At 47.1% G+C, this 14,703-nt stretch overlaps 2 protein-coding genes and 1 long non-coding RNA gene across 5 annotated transcripts in view; 1 reads left to right on the top strand and 2 right to left on the bottom strand.

Moving 5' to 3' along the window:
• Positions 1-5,473, bottom strand: part of FUS (FUS RNA binding protein) — a 43,421-nt gene extending 37,948 nt beyond the window's left edge. For 2 of the 3 annotated variants that reach the window (XM_085044480.1, XM_085044482.1), the window contains exons 1-3: positions 5,365-5,473; positions 1,053-1,077; positions 803-954 (exon numbers count right to left, since the gene is read on the bottom strand). In XM_085044480.1, coding sequence (XP_084900606.1) covers positions 803-954; positions 1,053-1,077; positions 5,365-5,377 — 190 coding nt within the window. In that variant the 5' untranslated portion in view covers positions 5,378-5,473. The remainder of the gene's footprint in view (positions 1-802; positions 955-1,052; positions 1,078-5,364) is intronic. The other variant, XM_085044481.1, reaches the window with a different exon arrangement.
• LOC146423785 (uncharacterized) lies at positions 3,282-5,358 on the bottom strand. Its single transcript, XR_014847340.1, has 2 exons — positions 5,248-5,358; positions 3,282-5,210 (listed from the first exon to the last, which is right to left on the bottom strand). It is a non-coding gene; the product is annotated as an uncharacterized LOC146423785 (long non-coding RNA).
• A 3,421-nt stretch (positions 5,474-8,894) lies between the features above and the next one.
• On the top strand, positions 8,895-13,251 carry LOC146423783 (uncharacterized). The gene is made up of 3 exons (XM_085044512.1): positions 8,895-9,035; positions 9,898-10,400; positions 12,828-13,251. The coding sequence occupies exons 2-3, from the start codon at positions 10,139-10,141 to the stop codon at positions 13,205-13,207; spliced, it is 642 nt and encodes a 213-aa protein (XP_084900638.1). The 5' UTR covers positions 8,895-9,035; positions 9,898-10,138; the 3' UTR covers positions 13,208-13,251.
• Positions 13,252-14,703: the final 1,452 nt, after the last annotated feature.

The raw sequence follows: 14,703 nt of genomic DNA, 5'->3' as shown, positions 1-14,703 counted from the left end.
GGGAGAAAATGGATCAGGAATTGGGAGGGAGGAGCTGCTGGGGCTGAGTGACCTGGGAGAGAGAAAATGGAGAGAAAATGTGAGAAATTGGGAAAAAATGGGGAGAAATTGTCAGGAATTGGGAAAAAAAATGGGGGTAATTGGGGAGAAACAGTGAGGAATTGGGAAAAATGGGAGAAAAATGGGAGAAAAATGGGGAGAAAACATCAGGAATTGGGAAAAATGGATCAGGAATTGGGGAAACTGGATTAGGAATTGGGAAAAATGGGAGAAAAACGGGGGGAAAATGTCAGGAATTGGGAAAAATGGATCAGGAATTGGGAAAAATGGGAGAAAAACGGGGGGAAATAGTGAGAAATTGGGAAAAATGGATCAGGAATTGGGGATTTTTGCTATTTAGTGATACAAACACACAGATTTTTCGGGATATTTCTATTTTTTGGGATCCTTACTGCTCTGGCTCTATCCATATGAAGAGCTGTACCTTCCCTGGCTGTATCCAGACTCCTGGCTCTGCCCTGGGGGTCACTTTAATGTCATTTTACAACACAAACACTCAGATTTTTGCTATTTAAGTGATACAAACACACAGATTTTTTGGAAATTCAGATTTTTCAGACTCCTTACTGCTCTGGCTCTGTCCATATGAAGAGCTGTACCCCCCCTGGCCGTATCCAGACTCCTGGCTCTGCCTCTGGGCTCCGTTTTTGGGTATTTTACAATACAAACATGGGAATTTTTGCTGTTTAACAATACAAACACGTGGATTTTTTGGGATTTTTGGGAATTTCAGACTCCTTACTGCTCTGGCTCTGTCCATATGAAGAGCTGTACCCCCCCTGGCCGTATCCAGACTCCTGGCTCTGCCCATAGCCGCCGTAGCTCTGCTGGGAGTAGCTCTGTCCTCCTCCCTGCGAGTAGCTCTGGCTGGGGGGAGCTGGGTAAGCGCCGTAGCTGGGGAGAAAAACACAATTTGGGGTGAATTTCCCCTGAATTCCAGGAAATTTGGGGGTTAGGGAAGGGGAGGAGGAGATTTTGTGGAGTTTTTTTACCTTTGTGTCGCCGTCTGGCTGTAATCTGGGGAGGGAAGGGTTAAAATTGGGGTTAATTGGTGAGAAAAGGGTTAAAATAGAATAAATTTAAATGATTTATTCATTGTAAAAAGTGTGTTTTAATTAGAGAAATAATGGCAAAAATAATGCAGAATAAATAGATTTTTTCACCTTATGAAATACGCTTTAATATATAATTTCCTTCACGATAATAATCCTAAAAAAATATTTGTAGTTAAAATAATCTGATTTTAAAAAATAATCCAGAATAAATCAGTTTTCCTGCATTATAAAATGCCTTTTCATGAATGTTTCTTTTATAATAATCCCTAAAAACATCTATAAAGAGAATTTGATTTAAAAAAAATGCAGAATAAATTGATTTTCCTACACTCTCAAATGCCTTTTAATATATATTTCCTTCATAATAATCCTTAAAAATACATATATAGTAGAAGAATCTGATTTTAAAAAATAATGCAGAATAAATCGATTTTCCTGCATTCTGAAATGCCTTTTAATAAATGTTTCCTTCATTATAATAATCTTTAAAAACATATATATAATTAGAGGCTTTCATTTTAAAAAATAATGCAAAATAAATCAATTTTCCCACATTATGAAATGCCTTTTAATATGTATTTCCTTCATGATAATAATCCATAAAAATATATATAGTTAGAGAATCTGATTTTAAAAAATAATGCAGAATAAATCTATTTTCCATCAATTTTCCTGCATTATGAAATACTCTTTAGTATATATGTCCTTCATGATAATAATCCTTAAAAACATATATATAGAGAATTTGACTTAAAAAATAATGCAGAATAAACCAGTTTTCCCTCATTATCAAATGCTTTTTTATATGTGTTTCCTCCATGATAATAATCCCCAAATATATATATGTAGTTAGAGAACTTAATTTAAAAAATCCTAAAATGAACCTCCCCATTTAGTGTTGTTATTTGAAGAACTATAATTGGAAAAGAATTAAAAATATCACAAAATAAACTTATTTTTTCATGTTACTTAACACTGAACACCTTCATAAAATCTCTTTTATATCATTAGTCAGAAACACATTTTAATTACAAAAAAAAACATTAAAACAACTTTATCTAGTTCAAATTATTCAATGCTATCTGTTACTGGTAATTTAAATTAGTTAAAATGAAAAGATAATTAAATTAATTGGTTTTTACCAATTATTAAATGCCTTTAATTAAGTATATTTACTCTGCATTATATAATTAATAAAACTGTTTTAATTACAGAATTTGCCATTAAAATACTTTTAATTGAATCAATTGCTTTGCTACTGTTAAGGTATTAAAGACTTTTAATCAAACCAATAAAAATAAAAATATTTTTAATTAAATTAATTCATTGTACATTAATTAATAATTTTAATTAAAAGCACTCCCAACGGGTTATTAATGCTTTTAAATTACAGAAATAAACAAAAATACTTTATAAAAATATTTATAACCTTATAAAATACTTTTAAATTTTAATGCTATTGATTTTGAAGATATTTTAAACACACCTTGAATATCCCTTTGAAGTCCTCAATTAATAATAAATTCTAATCAAAACCTTTCATTAAATTTCTTTACCTTTTTAGTTATTAAGTTAGTTTTAATTACAACAATAAGCATGAAAAACACACAAATAACCCAAATTACGTCTTAAAGCTCTAAAATAACATTTAAAAATTATCGTTATATAATTATATAATGTATTTAATTAGATTGCTAAATATTTCTGTATTATAAATTGAATAATATTAATATAAAACCAACATTAAATCAATTCACACCAATTTTTAACACCAATTTCTCTAATTAAAACCACTTTTAATGACTAAAACCACAAATTAATTGATTTAATTGCAGTTGACCTACATTTCCATTCTCTACATCAAATCAACTAATTATTTAACAATTAATAAATCAATTTCTTTTTATCTCCACGTTTATTTCTGTAATTAAAACACTTCATTAAAAACTAAAAACGTGAATAAAATCCATCCTCATCAATAACTAATATATTTAAATAAATTAATAATTTATTGCTACTAATAAAACGCTTTTAACTACATAAAAAAGCGTTTTCAAATTAAAATACTCCAAATAGATATTTTATTCAAGTATTTGAATAAGACTTCAAATAAGTATTTAATAATTTTAAATTAAAATACTTCAAATATCGTATTGATGCCTCGAAAATAATAAAATTTAATTGTTTAATCGTAAAAAAAGTGAAAGTCAAGATAAATTTTGTTATTTAAATGCGAAAATGAAAGTGAAGTTCAAACTCCCCTCAGGCAAATCACAACAAAGAGTTTAGAAAATTCCGATTTTAACAGCAAATATACTCCAGAAAAGCACTCAGAGCTCAAATTTAATTATTTATGGCTTATAAAAAATGATAAATTGAAATAAATTTAATTATTTAAATGGGAAATTCAAGGGAAAAGTTCAAATTCCCCTCAGGCAAATCACAACAAAGAGCTTAGAAAATTCAGATTTTAACAGCAAATATCCCCTGAAAAGCACTCAGAGCTGAAATTTAATTATTTACCTGTTATAAAAAATGATAAACGATAAATTAAAGTAAATAAATTTAATTATTTAAATGGGAAATTCAAGGGAAAAGTTCAAATTCCCCTCAGGCAAATCCCAACAAAAGGGGTTTGGAAGCACAAGGTTTAAACAGCAAAAAAAACCTCTAAAATCCCAGAAATTCAACCAATTTCACCATTTATACAGAAAATTCAAAGATAAATTGAAGGTTTTTAGATATTAATGTGAAGATTAAAGTTTAAATTCCCTCAGGATTCGCGGAACAAAAGGAGGATTTAAAGGGGTTAAAAATCTGCGTTTAGCATCGAATTTTCCCCAAAAAGCGACATAAACAGGAAGATAAAGAACCAATTTAGCTTTAAATATATATATTTATTTAAAAGCGATTTAATTTTCCCTCAGAAATCCGAGACAAAAGGAGTCGCGGCGGGGAGGATTTAATGGGGTTAAAAACCCGAATTTGACACCCGATTTCCTCCAAAAAGTGACATAAACAGCAAAATAAAGAACAAATTTAGCTATAAATATATTTATTTATTTGAAAACGAATTAATTTTCCCTCAGAAATCTGAGACAAAAGGAGCCGCGGGGGAGGATTTAACGGGTCTAAAAACCCGAATTTAACACCTAATTTCCTCCAAAAAGCGACATAAACAGCAAGCTAAAGAACCAATTTAACTATAAATATATATATTTATTTGAAAACGAGTTAATTTTCCCTCAGAAATCCGAGAGAAAGGGGAGAACTGAATTCCCCTCACAGCTTTCCCGCCCGGCGGGGGAGAAACAAACGGGATTTTCACACCCAAACCGCAATTTTACCGTCCCGCTTTCAACGCCGCTCTTTAATTCGGTCGGGTTTATCGCGATTTGGTGTGATTTGATTTAATTTCGGTTTAATTTGGGTTTAATTTGGTTGAATTTAAAGCCCCGGATGAGGCACTGCGGCAGCCGCGCCGCGCATGCGCCGAGAGCACAAAATGGCGGCAATGGCGCAGCGGCTAAACCACAAAATGGCGGGCGGGGAAAAAACCCTAAAAAAAACCCAAAAATACCCTAAAATCCTAAAAAATACTCGGTATTTCCGCCAAAAATTAACGGTTTTGTGGTAAAATCGGGGGTTCTGGGGGGGGTTTTACTCCGCGCGGCGGGCGCGGCGCTTTGTTCGGCCGCCGCCCCGTTCGCGGTTGGTTTAGCGGCGGAAAAAGCCTCAGAAAAGCGGCCGGAATTCGCAGATTGCGCTCAAAATTAAAATATTTGTAAGGGTTAACGTGGGGAAAATTAAAAGGAAAACGGAGAATGAATTAGGGATTAAAACCGAGCGTGAAGCGTGGCGGAAACGCGGCGGCATCAAATCGCACCCCCCCTCGCCCTCAGCGCTAAATCACAAAAAAACCCACAATGAAACAACGCCGGAAGCGCCAAAATTCCCGAGAAAACCACCGAAAATGAGCACGAAAAGCACGTTAATCACAGACAACACAGCGAACGCGGCGGTAAACACCGAAAACCCGCTGAGGATGGATAAAGCGCGATTCCCGCCCGCCCCGGCGTGAGGAGATTGGGGAGGCTGCGGATGGCGCTGCGTCTCTCCCCGGGGTTTTGACGGGTCTGGGGTCTTTCCCCGGGATGCTGAGGGGTCTGGGGTCTCTCCCGGGGGCGAGGAGGGTTTCAGGGAGGGTTTTAAGGAGGGTTTCGGGGAGGATTTGCGGGGTTTCGGGTACCGTTGGAGGCCATGGCGGCGCCGCCCGCTCCGCGCTCGCTCCACGTGGCGCCCACACTGCGCGCCCCGCGCGCGCCGCCCGCCTTTTATAGCCTCGGCCGGAGCGAACCACCCGCGCGGGGGGGAGAGGGGGGATCCCCCTCTGTGGGGCGGAGGGGTGGGATGGTCCGGCGGGAAAGGGGCGGGAAAGGGGCGTGGCAAGGGGCGTGGCTAGGGGCGTGGCCTGGAGCGGCGGGTTGGGGAGAAGGAACCTATAGGAACCTATAGAGAACCTATAGAGAGCCTGCGGGAGCCTATAGAGCCCTGTGGGGAGCCTTTGGAACCCCATTGGACCCTATAGAGATCCTATAGAGACCCTATAGAACCCTGAGGGGTCCTATGGAAAACCTGTAGGACCCTTTAGGAACCTATAGGAACCTATAGAGCCCTGTGGGAGCTTTTAGGGAGCCTATGGAACCCTCTAGAGCCCTGTGGGGAGCCTTTGGAACCCTATTGGACCCTATAGGGATCCTATAGAACCCTGAGGGGTCCTATGGAAAACCTGTAGGAACCTATAGTGCCCTGTGAGAACCTATAAGGACCCTATGGAGACCCTATAGAACCCTGTGGGACCCTATAGAGACCCTATACAACTCTGTGGGACCTTATGGGGAGCCTATGGAACCCTGTTGGACCCTATGGAGACCCTATGGAGACCCTATAGTACCCTATAGATACCCTATAGAACCCTGTGGGACCCTATAGAGACCCTATGGGACCCTATGGAGAGCCAATAGAGACCAATAGATACCCCATAGAACCCTGTAGGACCCTATAGAACCCTGTGGAGACCCTATAGAACCCTATGGGACCCTATAGAACCCTGCTGGACCCTATAGAGATCCTATAGACACACTGTAGAACCCTGTGAGACCCTATAGAAACCCTCTGGGACCCTATGGAGAGCCCATAGAGACCTATAGATACCCCATAGAACCCTGCTGGACCCTATAGAGATCCTACAGACACCCTATAGAACCCTGTGGGACCCTATAGAGACCCTGTGGAGACCCTATAGACACCCTGTGGAGACCCTATAGAACCCTGTGGGACCCTATAGAACCCTATGGGACCCTATAGAGATCCTATAGACACCCTATAGAACCCTATGGGACCCTATAGAACCCCGTGGAGCCCCACAGGGAGGTGTGGGGTCCTATAGAAACCCTATGGAGACCCTGCAGGACCCCAGAGGACACCTGAAGGACCCTATAGAGCCCCTATAGGGCCCCATAAAACCCCTATGGGACCCTAAAGATCCCCTATGGGACGTTATAGATCCCCTAGAGGATGTTATAGAACCCCATAGGGCCCTATAGGACCCCTATAGAACCTTCTGGAACCCCTATAGGACCTCCCAGAGCTCCCCTATAGACCCCTACAGAGCTCCCCTCCCCAAATTCGCTATAGGATCCCCTATGGAAACTCATAGGGCCCCATAAAACCCCTGTAGGACCCTATAGAACCCTATAGAACCTTCCAGAACCCCTATAGATCCCCTATAGATCCCCTATGGGACCCTGTAGAACCTTCTAGAACCCCTATAGATCCCCTATAGATCCCCTATAGGACCCTGTAGAACCTTCTGGAATCTGCTGTAGGACCTCCCAGGGCTCCCCTATAGATCTCCCCTCCCCAAATCCCCTATAGGATCCCTACAGAACACTATAGCACCCCATAAAACCCCTATAGAACCCTATAGGACCCCTATAGAGCCCCTATAGGACCCTATAGAACACTATAGCACCCCATAAAACCCCTATAGGACCCTATAGAACCCTATAGAACCTTCCAGAACCCCTATAGATCCCCTATAGGACCCTATAGAACCTTCTAGATCCCCTATAGATCCCCTATGGGACCCTATAGAACCTTCTAGAAACCCTACAGGATCTCTCCGAGCTCCCCTATAGCTCTCCCCTCCCCCAATCCCCTACAGGATCCCCTATAGGACCCTATGGGACCCCATAAAACCCCTATAGGACCCTATAAAACCCCTATAGATCCCCTATAGGACCCAATAGAACCTTCTAGAACCCCTATAGATCCCCTATAGAACCCTATAGCACCCCATCAAACCCCTATAGGACACTATAGAACCTTCTAGAACCCCTATAGATCCCCATAGGACCCCATAAAACCCCTATGGGACCCCATAGAACCTTCTAGAACCCCTATAGATCCCCTATAGAACCTTCCAGAACCCCCCAGGACCCCCCCGAGCTCCCCCATAGCTCTCCCCTCCCCCCAAATCCCCTATAGATTCCCCTATGGAGCTCCCCGCGCCCCGGGGGCGGAGCCTATGGAGCGCGGTGACGTCACGGGGGGCGGTCCGTGTGACGTCACGGGGCGGCGCGGGCTATAAATAGCGGTGGGGGAGGGGCGGGGGGAGGGAGGAACCTATAGGGGCTGAGCGGGGAGAGCAGGTATGGGGGAGGGGAGAGCTATAGGGGAGAGATCTATAGGGGACAGGGAGAGTTCTATAGGGGAACAGGGAGAGTTCTATAGGGGAACAGGGAGAGTTCTATAGGGGAGATCTATAGGGGACAGAGGGGGAAATCTATAGGGGACAGGGGAGAGCTATAGGGGAGATCTATAGGGGACAGGAGAAATCTATAGGGGACAGGAGAGATCTATAGGGGAGATCTATGGGGGAGTTCTATAGGGAAACAGGGAGAGATCTATTGGCGTTCTATAGGGGAGATCTATAGGGGAAGGGAGAGATCTATAGGGGAATAGGGGAGATCTATAGGGGACAGCGGGGGAGAGCTATGGGGAGAAATCTATAGGGGAAGGGGAGATCTATAGGGGAGATCTATAGGGGAGAGCTATAGGGGAGAGCTGTGGGGGAACAGGGGAGATCTATAGGGGACAGGAGAGATCTATTGGAGTTCTATTGGGAAGGGGAGTTCTATGGGGAGATCTATAGGGGAAGGGGGAGAGCTACAGGGGAAGGGGCAGTTCTATAGGGGAGATCTATAGGGGACAGCAGGGGAGTTCTATAGGGGAGATCTATAGGGGACAGCGGGGAGAGCTATGGAGATCTGTAGGGGAGTTCTATGGGGGACTGGGGAGTTCTATAGGGGAGATCTATAGGGAAACAGGGGAGTTCTATAGGGCAGATCTATAGGGGAAGGGGGAGATCTGTAGGGGAGATCTATAGGGGCAGCAGGGGAGATCTATTGGGGAGATCTATAGGGGAGTTCTATAGGGGAACAGGGGAGTTCTATAGGGGACTGGACCCTATAAAGGGTGGGGTTCTATAGGGGACAGCGGAGATCTATAGGGGACAGGAGGGTTCTCTATAGGACACTGGGATGTTCTATAGGGGACAGGAGTGTTCCATAGGGGACTGGACCCTGTAGAGGGTGGGGGAGGGGTTCTATAGGGCACTGGGATGTTCTATAGGGGACAGGAGGGAGGGGGAGGGGCAGCCCTGGGGGTCTATAGGGTTTGCTGCCCTATAGGGTGTGTCACAGAGCCTTTGGGTGGGCAGTGGCCGCAGAGCAGTGGGCAGTGGGTGCTCCGGGGTCAGTCCAGTGGTCATCCCTATTCCCAGTCCATCCCAGTGTCCATCCCAGTGTCCATCTCCCATTCCCAGTGTCCCTCCCAGTGTCCATCCCCATTCCCAGTGTCCACCCTAGTCCATCCCAGTGTCCATCCCAGTGTCCATCCCAGTCCCAGTGTCCCTCCCAGTGCCCACCCTCACTCCCAGTCCCTCCCAGTATCCATTCCATGGTTCATCCCCATTCCCAGTGTCCATCTAGTGTCCATCCAGTGTCCATCCCAGTCCCTCCCAGTGTCCCTCCCAGTGTCCATCCCAATGTCCATCTCTGTGTCCATCCATGACCCTAGTGTCCATCCCTGCCCTCCCAGTGTCCATCCATGTGTCCATCCATGACCTTAGTGTCCATCCATGACCTCCCAGTGTCCATCCGTGTGTCCATCCATGACCTCCCAGTGTCCATCTCTGTGTCCATCCCTGACCTCCCAGTGTCCATCCGTGTGTCCATCCATGACCTTAGTGTCCATCCATGACCTCCCAGTGTCCATCCCCATTCCCAGTGTCCATCTAGTGTCCATCCAGTGTCCATCCCAGTCCCTCCCAGTGTCCCTCCCAGTGTCCATCCCACTGTCCACCCTCACTCCCAGTCCCTCCCATCCCTCCCAGTGTCCATCCCACTGTCCATCCCAGTCCATCCCAGCGTCCATCCCAGTGTCCACCCTAGTCCATCCCAGTGTCCATCTCCTATTCCCAGTGTCCATCCCAGTGTCCATCCAGTGTCCACGCTCACTCCCAGTCCCTCCCAGTCCATCCCAGTATCCATTCCGTGTCCATCCCAGTGTCCATCCCAGTGTCCATTGCCATTGCCAGTGTCCATCCCAGTGTCCATCCCAGTGTCCATCCAGTGTCCACCCTCCCTCCCAGTCCCTCCCAGTCCCTCCCAGTGTCCCTCCCAGTGTCCATCCCACTGTCCCTCCCAGTCCCTCCCAGTGTCCATCCCAGTGTCCATCTCCCATTCCCAGTGTCCATCCCAGTGTCCATCTCCCATTTCCAGTGTCCATCCCAGTGTCCATCTCCCATTCCCAGTGTCCATCCCAGTGTCCATCTCCCATTCCCACTGTCCATCCCAGTCCCTCCCAGTGTCCATCTCCCATTCCCAGTGTCCCTCCCAGTCCCTCCCAGTGTCCATCCCAGTGTCCATCTCCCATTCCCAGTGTCCCTCCCAGTCCCGATGAGCTCCCTGGCCCAAGTCCGAGCGGCCGGCCGCAGCCTGGAGCACCGCCTGGCCAGAGTGCCCCCGGAGGAGCTGCTGGCGGCGCTGCGAGTGACCGCGGCCATGTCCGAGGCGGAGGTGGCGGCGCTGGGGACACCGCGGAGCTCCGGCTGGACACGGCGCCTGCTGGCCTGGGCTGCGGCCAGAGGGGACACGGTGTGCCGGACACTGCTGGAGCTGCTGGACAGGCTGGAGCCGCCCCAGGGGCCGGGGGAGTTCGGTGAGTGACCATGAGTGACCAGTGTGACCAGTGAGTGACATGAGTGACATGAGTGACATGAGTGACCAGTGAGTGACCAGAGGGGATGGAGTGTGCCGGACACTGCTGGAGCTGCTGGACAGGCTGGAGCCACCCCAGGGGCCAGGGGAGTTCGGTGAGTGACCACTGAGTGACCGGTGAGTGACCGGTGACTGCTGAGTGACCAGTGAGTGACCAGTGTGTGACCAGTGAGTGACCAGAGGGGACACCGTGTGCCGGACACTGCTGGAGCTGTTGGACAGGCTGGAGCCGCCCCAGGGGCCGGGGGAGTTCGGTGAGTGACCACTGAGTGACCAGTGAGTGACCAGTGTGACCAGTGAGTGACTGAGTGACCAGTGAGTGACCAGTGAGTGACCTGAGTGACATGAGTGACATGAGTGACCAGTGAGTGACCAGAGGGGATGGAGTGTGCCGGACACTGCTGGAGCTGCTGGACAGGCTGGAGCCACCCCAGGGGCCGGGGGAGTTCGGTGAGTGACCACTGAGTGACCAGTGAGTGACCGGTGACTGCTGAGTGACCAGTGAGTGACCAGTGAGTGACCAGTGTGTGACCAGTGAGTGACCAGTGAGTGACCAGTGAGTGACCAGAGGGGACACCGTGTGCCGGACACTGCTGGAGCTGCTGGACAGGCTGGAGCCACCCCAGGGGCCGGGGGAGTTCGGTGAGTGACCACTGAGTGACCAGTGAGTGACCACTGGGGAGTTCGGTGAGTGACCAGTGAGTGACTACTGAGTGACATGAGTGACCATGAGTGACCACTGGGGAGTTTGGTGAGTGACCAGTGAGTGACCACTGAGTGACCAGTGAGTGACCAGTGAGTGACCACTGGGGAGTTTGGTGAGTGACCACTGAGTGACCAGTGAGTGACCAGTGACTGCTGAGTGACCACTGAGTGACCAGTGAGTGACCACTGGGGAGTTCGGTGAGTGACCAGTGAGTGACTACTGAGTGACATGAGTGACCATGAGTGACCACTGGGGAGTTTGGTGAGTGACCAGTGAGTGACCACTGAGTGACCAGTGAGTGACCAGTGAGTGACCACTGGGGAGTTTGGTGAGTGACCAATGAGTGACCAGTGAGTGCCCAGTGAGTGACCAATGAGTGACCAGTGAGTGACCAATGAGTGACCACTGAGGAGTTCGGTGAGTGACCAGTGAGTGACCAGTGAGTGACCAGTGAGTGACCAGAGTGACCAGTGAGCGACCAGTGAGTGACCACTGACAGTGACCAGTGAGTGACCAATGAGTGACCCCTGGGGTGACCAGTTGGGATGACCGAGGGGTGGCCAGGGGGTTTGGGGGTCTGGTGGTCATTCCAGTGTCCATCCCAGTCCATCCCAGTGTCCATCCCAGTCCATCCCAGTCCATCCCAGTGTCCATCCCAATGTCCATCCCAATGTCCATCCCAGTGTCCAGTGTCCATCCCAATGTCCATCCCAATGTCCATCCCAATGTCCATCCCAGTGTCCAATGTCCACTCCAGGGGTCATTCCCAGTGTCCAGTTCCCACTTTTCCCAATTTTTCCCGATTTTCCCGTTTCTTCCCATTCCCCATTTTCTCCATTTTCCCCATTTTTCCATTTTTCCCAATTTCCCCATTTTTCCCAATTTCCCCGTTTTTCCTGGTAATTTCCCCATTTTCCCTGTTAATTTTCCCAATTTCCCTGTTTTTCCCATTTTTCCCATTTTTCCCCATTTTCCATTTTTCCCGTTTTCCCCATTTTTTCCCAATTTTCCTGTTAATTTTCCCAATTTCCCCTTTTTTCCCATTTTTGCAAATTTTCCATTTTCCCGTTAATTTTCCCAATTTTCCCGTTAATTTTCCCAATTTTCCCGTTAATTTTCCCAATTTCCCCATTTTTCCCAATTTTCCCTATTTCCCCATTTTTCCTGCTTTCCCCATTTTTCCTGTTAATTTCCCCATTTTTCCCGTTAATTTTCCCAATTTCCCATTTTCCCCACTTTCCCCATTTATTTCCCCATTTTCCCCAATTTTCCCAATTTCCCCATTTTCCATTTTCCTGTTAATTTTCCCAATTTCCCCATTTTTCCCGTTTTTTCCCATTTTCCATTTTTCCCGTTTTTCCCATTTTTCCCATTTTTTCCCGTTAATTTTCCCAATTTTCCATTTTTCCCATTAATTCCCCATTTTCCATTTTTCCCATTTTTTCCCGTTAATTTTCCCAATTTCCCCATTTTCCCCGTTAATTTTCCCATTTTCCCCGTTAATTTTCCATTTTCCCCATTTTTTCCCATTAATTTTCCCAATTTCCCCATTTTCCCCGTTAATTTTCCCAATTTCCCATTTTCCCATTAATTTTCCCAATTTCCCCATTTTTTCCCGTTAATTTCCCCAATTTTTCCCGTTTTCCCCGTTTTTCCCCCCAGATTTCTACAACCCCCGGCGCGACGCAGAGCCGTCCCACCGCTCGGACTGTCCGTGCTGCCGGCCGGAGCCGCGCCGGACACGCCGGGAGGAGGAGGAGGAGGAGGGAAAACCCGAAACTGGGGATGAAGGTCGTGAGGAAGAGGAAGGAGAACCCGAAATTGGGGATGAAGGACACGAGGAAGAGGAAGGTGGAGGAGATGAAGGTCCTGGAGAAGGTGATGAAGGTCCTGAGGATGAGGAAGGTGATGAAGGCCCTGAAGAAGGTGATGAAGGCCCTGAGGAGGAGGAGGATGGAGGCGATGAGGAGGATGGAGGTGATGAAGGCCCCGAGGAAGAGGAGGGAGATGGAGGAGGGGAGGAAGGAGGGGATGAAGATTAGGGGAAGCTGAGGAGGAGGAGGAGGAGGAGATGAAGGTGAGGAAGAGGAAGGAGAACCCGAAAATGAAGATGAAGGTCACGAGGAAGAGGAAGGTGAAGGAGATGAAGGTCCTGAAGGAGGTGATGAAGGCCCTGAGGATGAGGAAGGTGATGAAGGTCCTGGACAAGGTGATGAAGGCCCTGAGGAAGAGGAGGATGGAGGTGATGAAGGTGATGGAGGTGATGAGGAGGAGGATGGAGGTGATGAAGGCCCTGAGGATGAGGAAGGTGATGAAGGCCCTCAAGAAGGTGATGAAGGCCCTGAGGAGGAAGAGGATGGAGGTGATGAAGGCCCCGAGGAAGAGGAGGGAGATGGAGGAGGGGAGGAAGGAGGGGATGAAGATTAGGGGAAGCTGAGGAGGAGGAAGAGGAGGAGATGAAGGTGAGGAAGAGGAAGAACCTGAAATTGGGGATGAAGGTCGTGAGGAAGAGGAGGGAGAACCCGAAAATGAAGATGAAGGTCACGAGGAAGAGGAAGGTGATGAAGGTCCTGAGGATGAGGAAGGTGATGAAGGCCCTGAGGAAGAGGAGGATGGAGGTGATGATGAAGGTGATGGAGGTGATGAAGGTGATGGAAGTGATGAGGAGGATGGAGGTGATGAAGGTGATGGAGGTGATGAGGAGGATGGAGGTGATGAAGGCCCCGAGGAAGAGGAGGGAGATGGAGGAGGGGAGGAAGGAGGGGATGAAGATTAGGGGGAGCTGAGGAAGAGGAGGAGGAGGAGATGAAGGTGAGGAAGAGGAGGTAGAACCCAAAAATGAAGATGAAGGTCACGAGGAAGAGGAAGGTGGAGGAGATGAAGGTCCTGGAGAAGGTGATGAAGGCCCTGAGGAGGAGGAAGGTGATGAAGGCCCTGAGGAGGAGGAGGATGGAGGTCCTGAGGATGAGGAAGGTGATGAAGGCCCTCAAGAAGGTGATGAAGGCCCTGAGGAGGAAGAGGATGGAGGTGATGAAGGTGATGGAGGTGATGAAGGTGATGGAGGTGATGAAGGCCCTGAGGAAGAGGAGGGAGATGGAGGAGGGGAGGAAGGAGGGGATGAAGATTAGGGGGAGCTGAGGAGGAGGAGGAGGAGGAGGAAGATGATGGAGAAGGTGAGGAAGATGATGAAGAAGATGAGGAGGAGGAAGGTGATGGAGAAAGTGAGGAAGATGATGATGAAGATGATGGAAGAACTGAGGAGGAGGAAGGTGAGGAGGAGGAAGATGAGGAGGAGGAAGATGACGGAGGAGGAAGATGACGGAGAAAGTGAGGAAGATGAAGATGATGGAGAAGGTGAGGAAGATGAAGGTCCTGAGGAAGATGATGATGAAGATGAAGGAAGAGCTGAGGAGGAACATGAGGAGGAGGAGATGAAGGTGAGGAAGAGGAAGATGAAGATGATGGAGGCGAGGAAGATGAAGGCCCTGAGGAAGATGATGACGATGATGAAGATGAAGATGAATTTTGGGTCAAAAAA

Source organism: Lichenostomus cassidix, unplaced genomic scaffold (assembly GCF_008360975.1).
Source record: "Lichenostomus cassidix isolate B80296 unplaced genomic scaffold, HeHo_3.0 HiC_scaffold_36, whole genome shotgun sequence".
Classification (NCBI taxonomy): domain Eukaryota; kingdom Metazoa; phylum Chordata; class Aves; order Passeriformes; family Meliphagidae; genus Lichenostomus; species Lichenostomus cassidix.
This window is presented reverse-complemented; position numbering and strand designations above follow the sequence as displayed.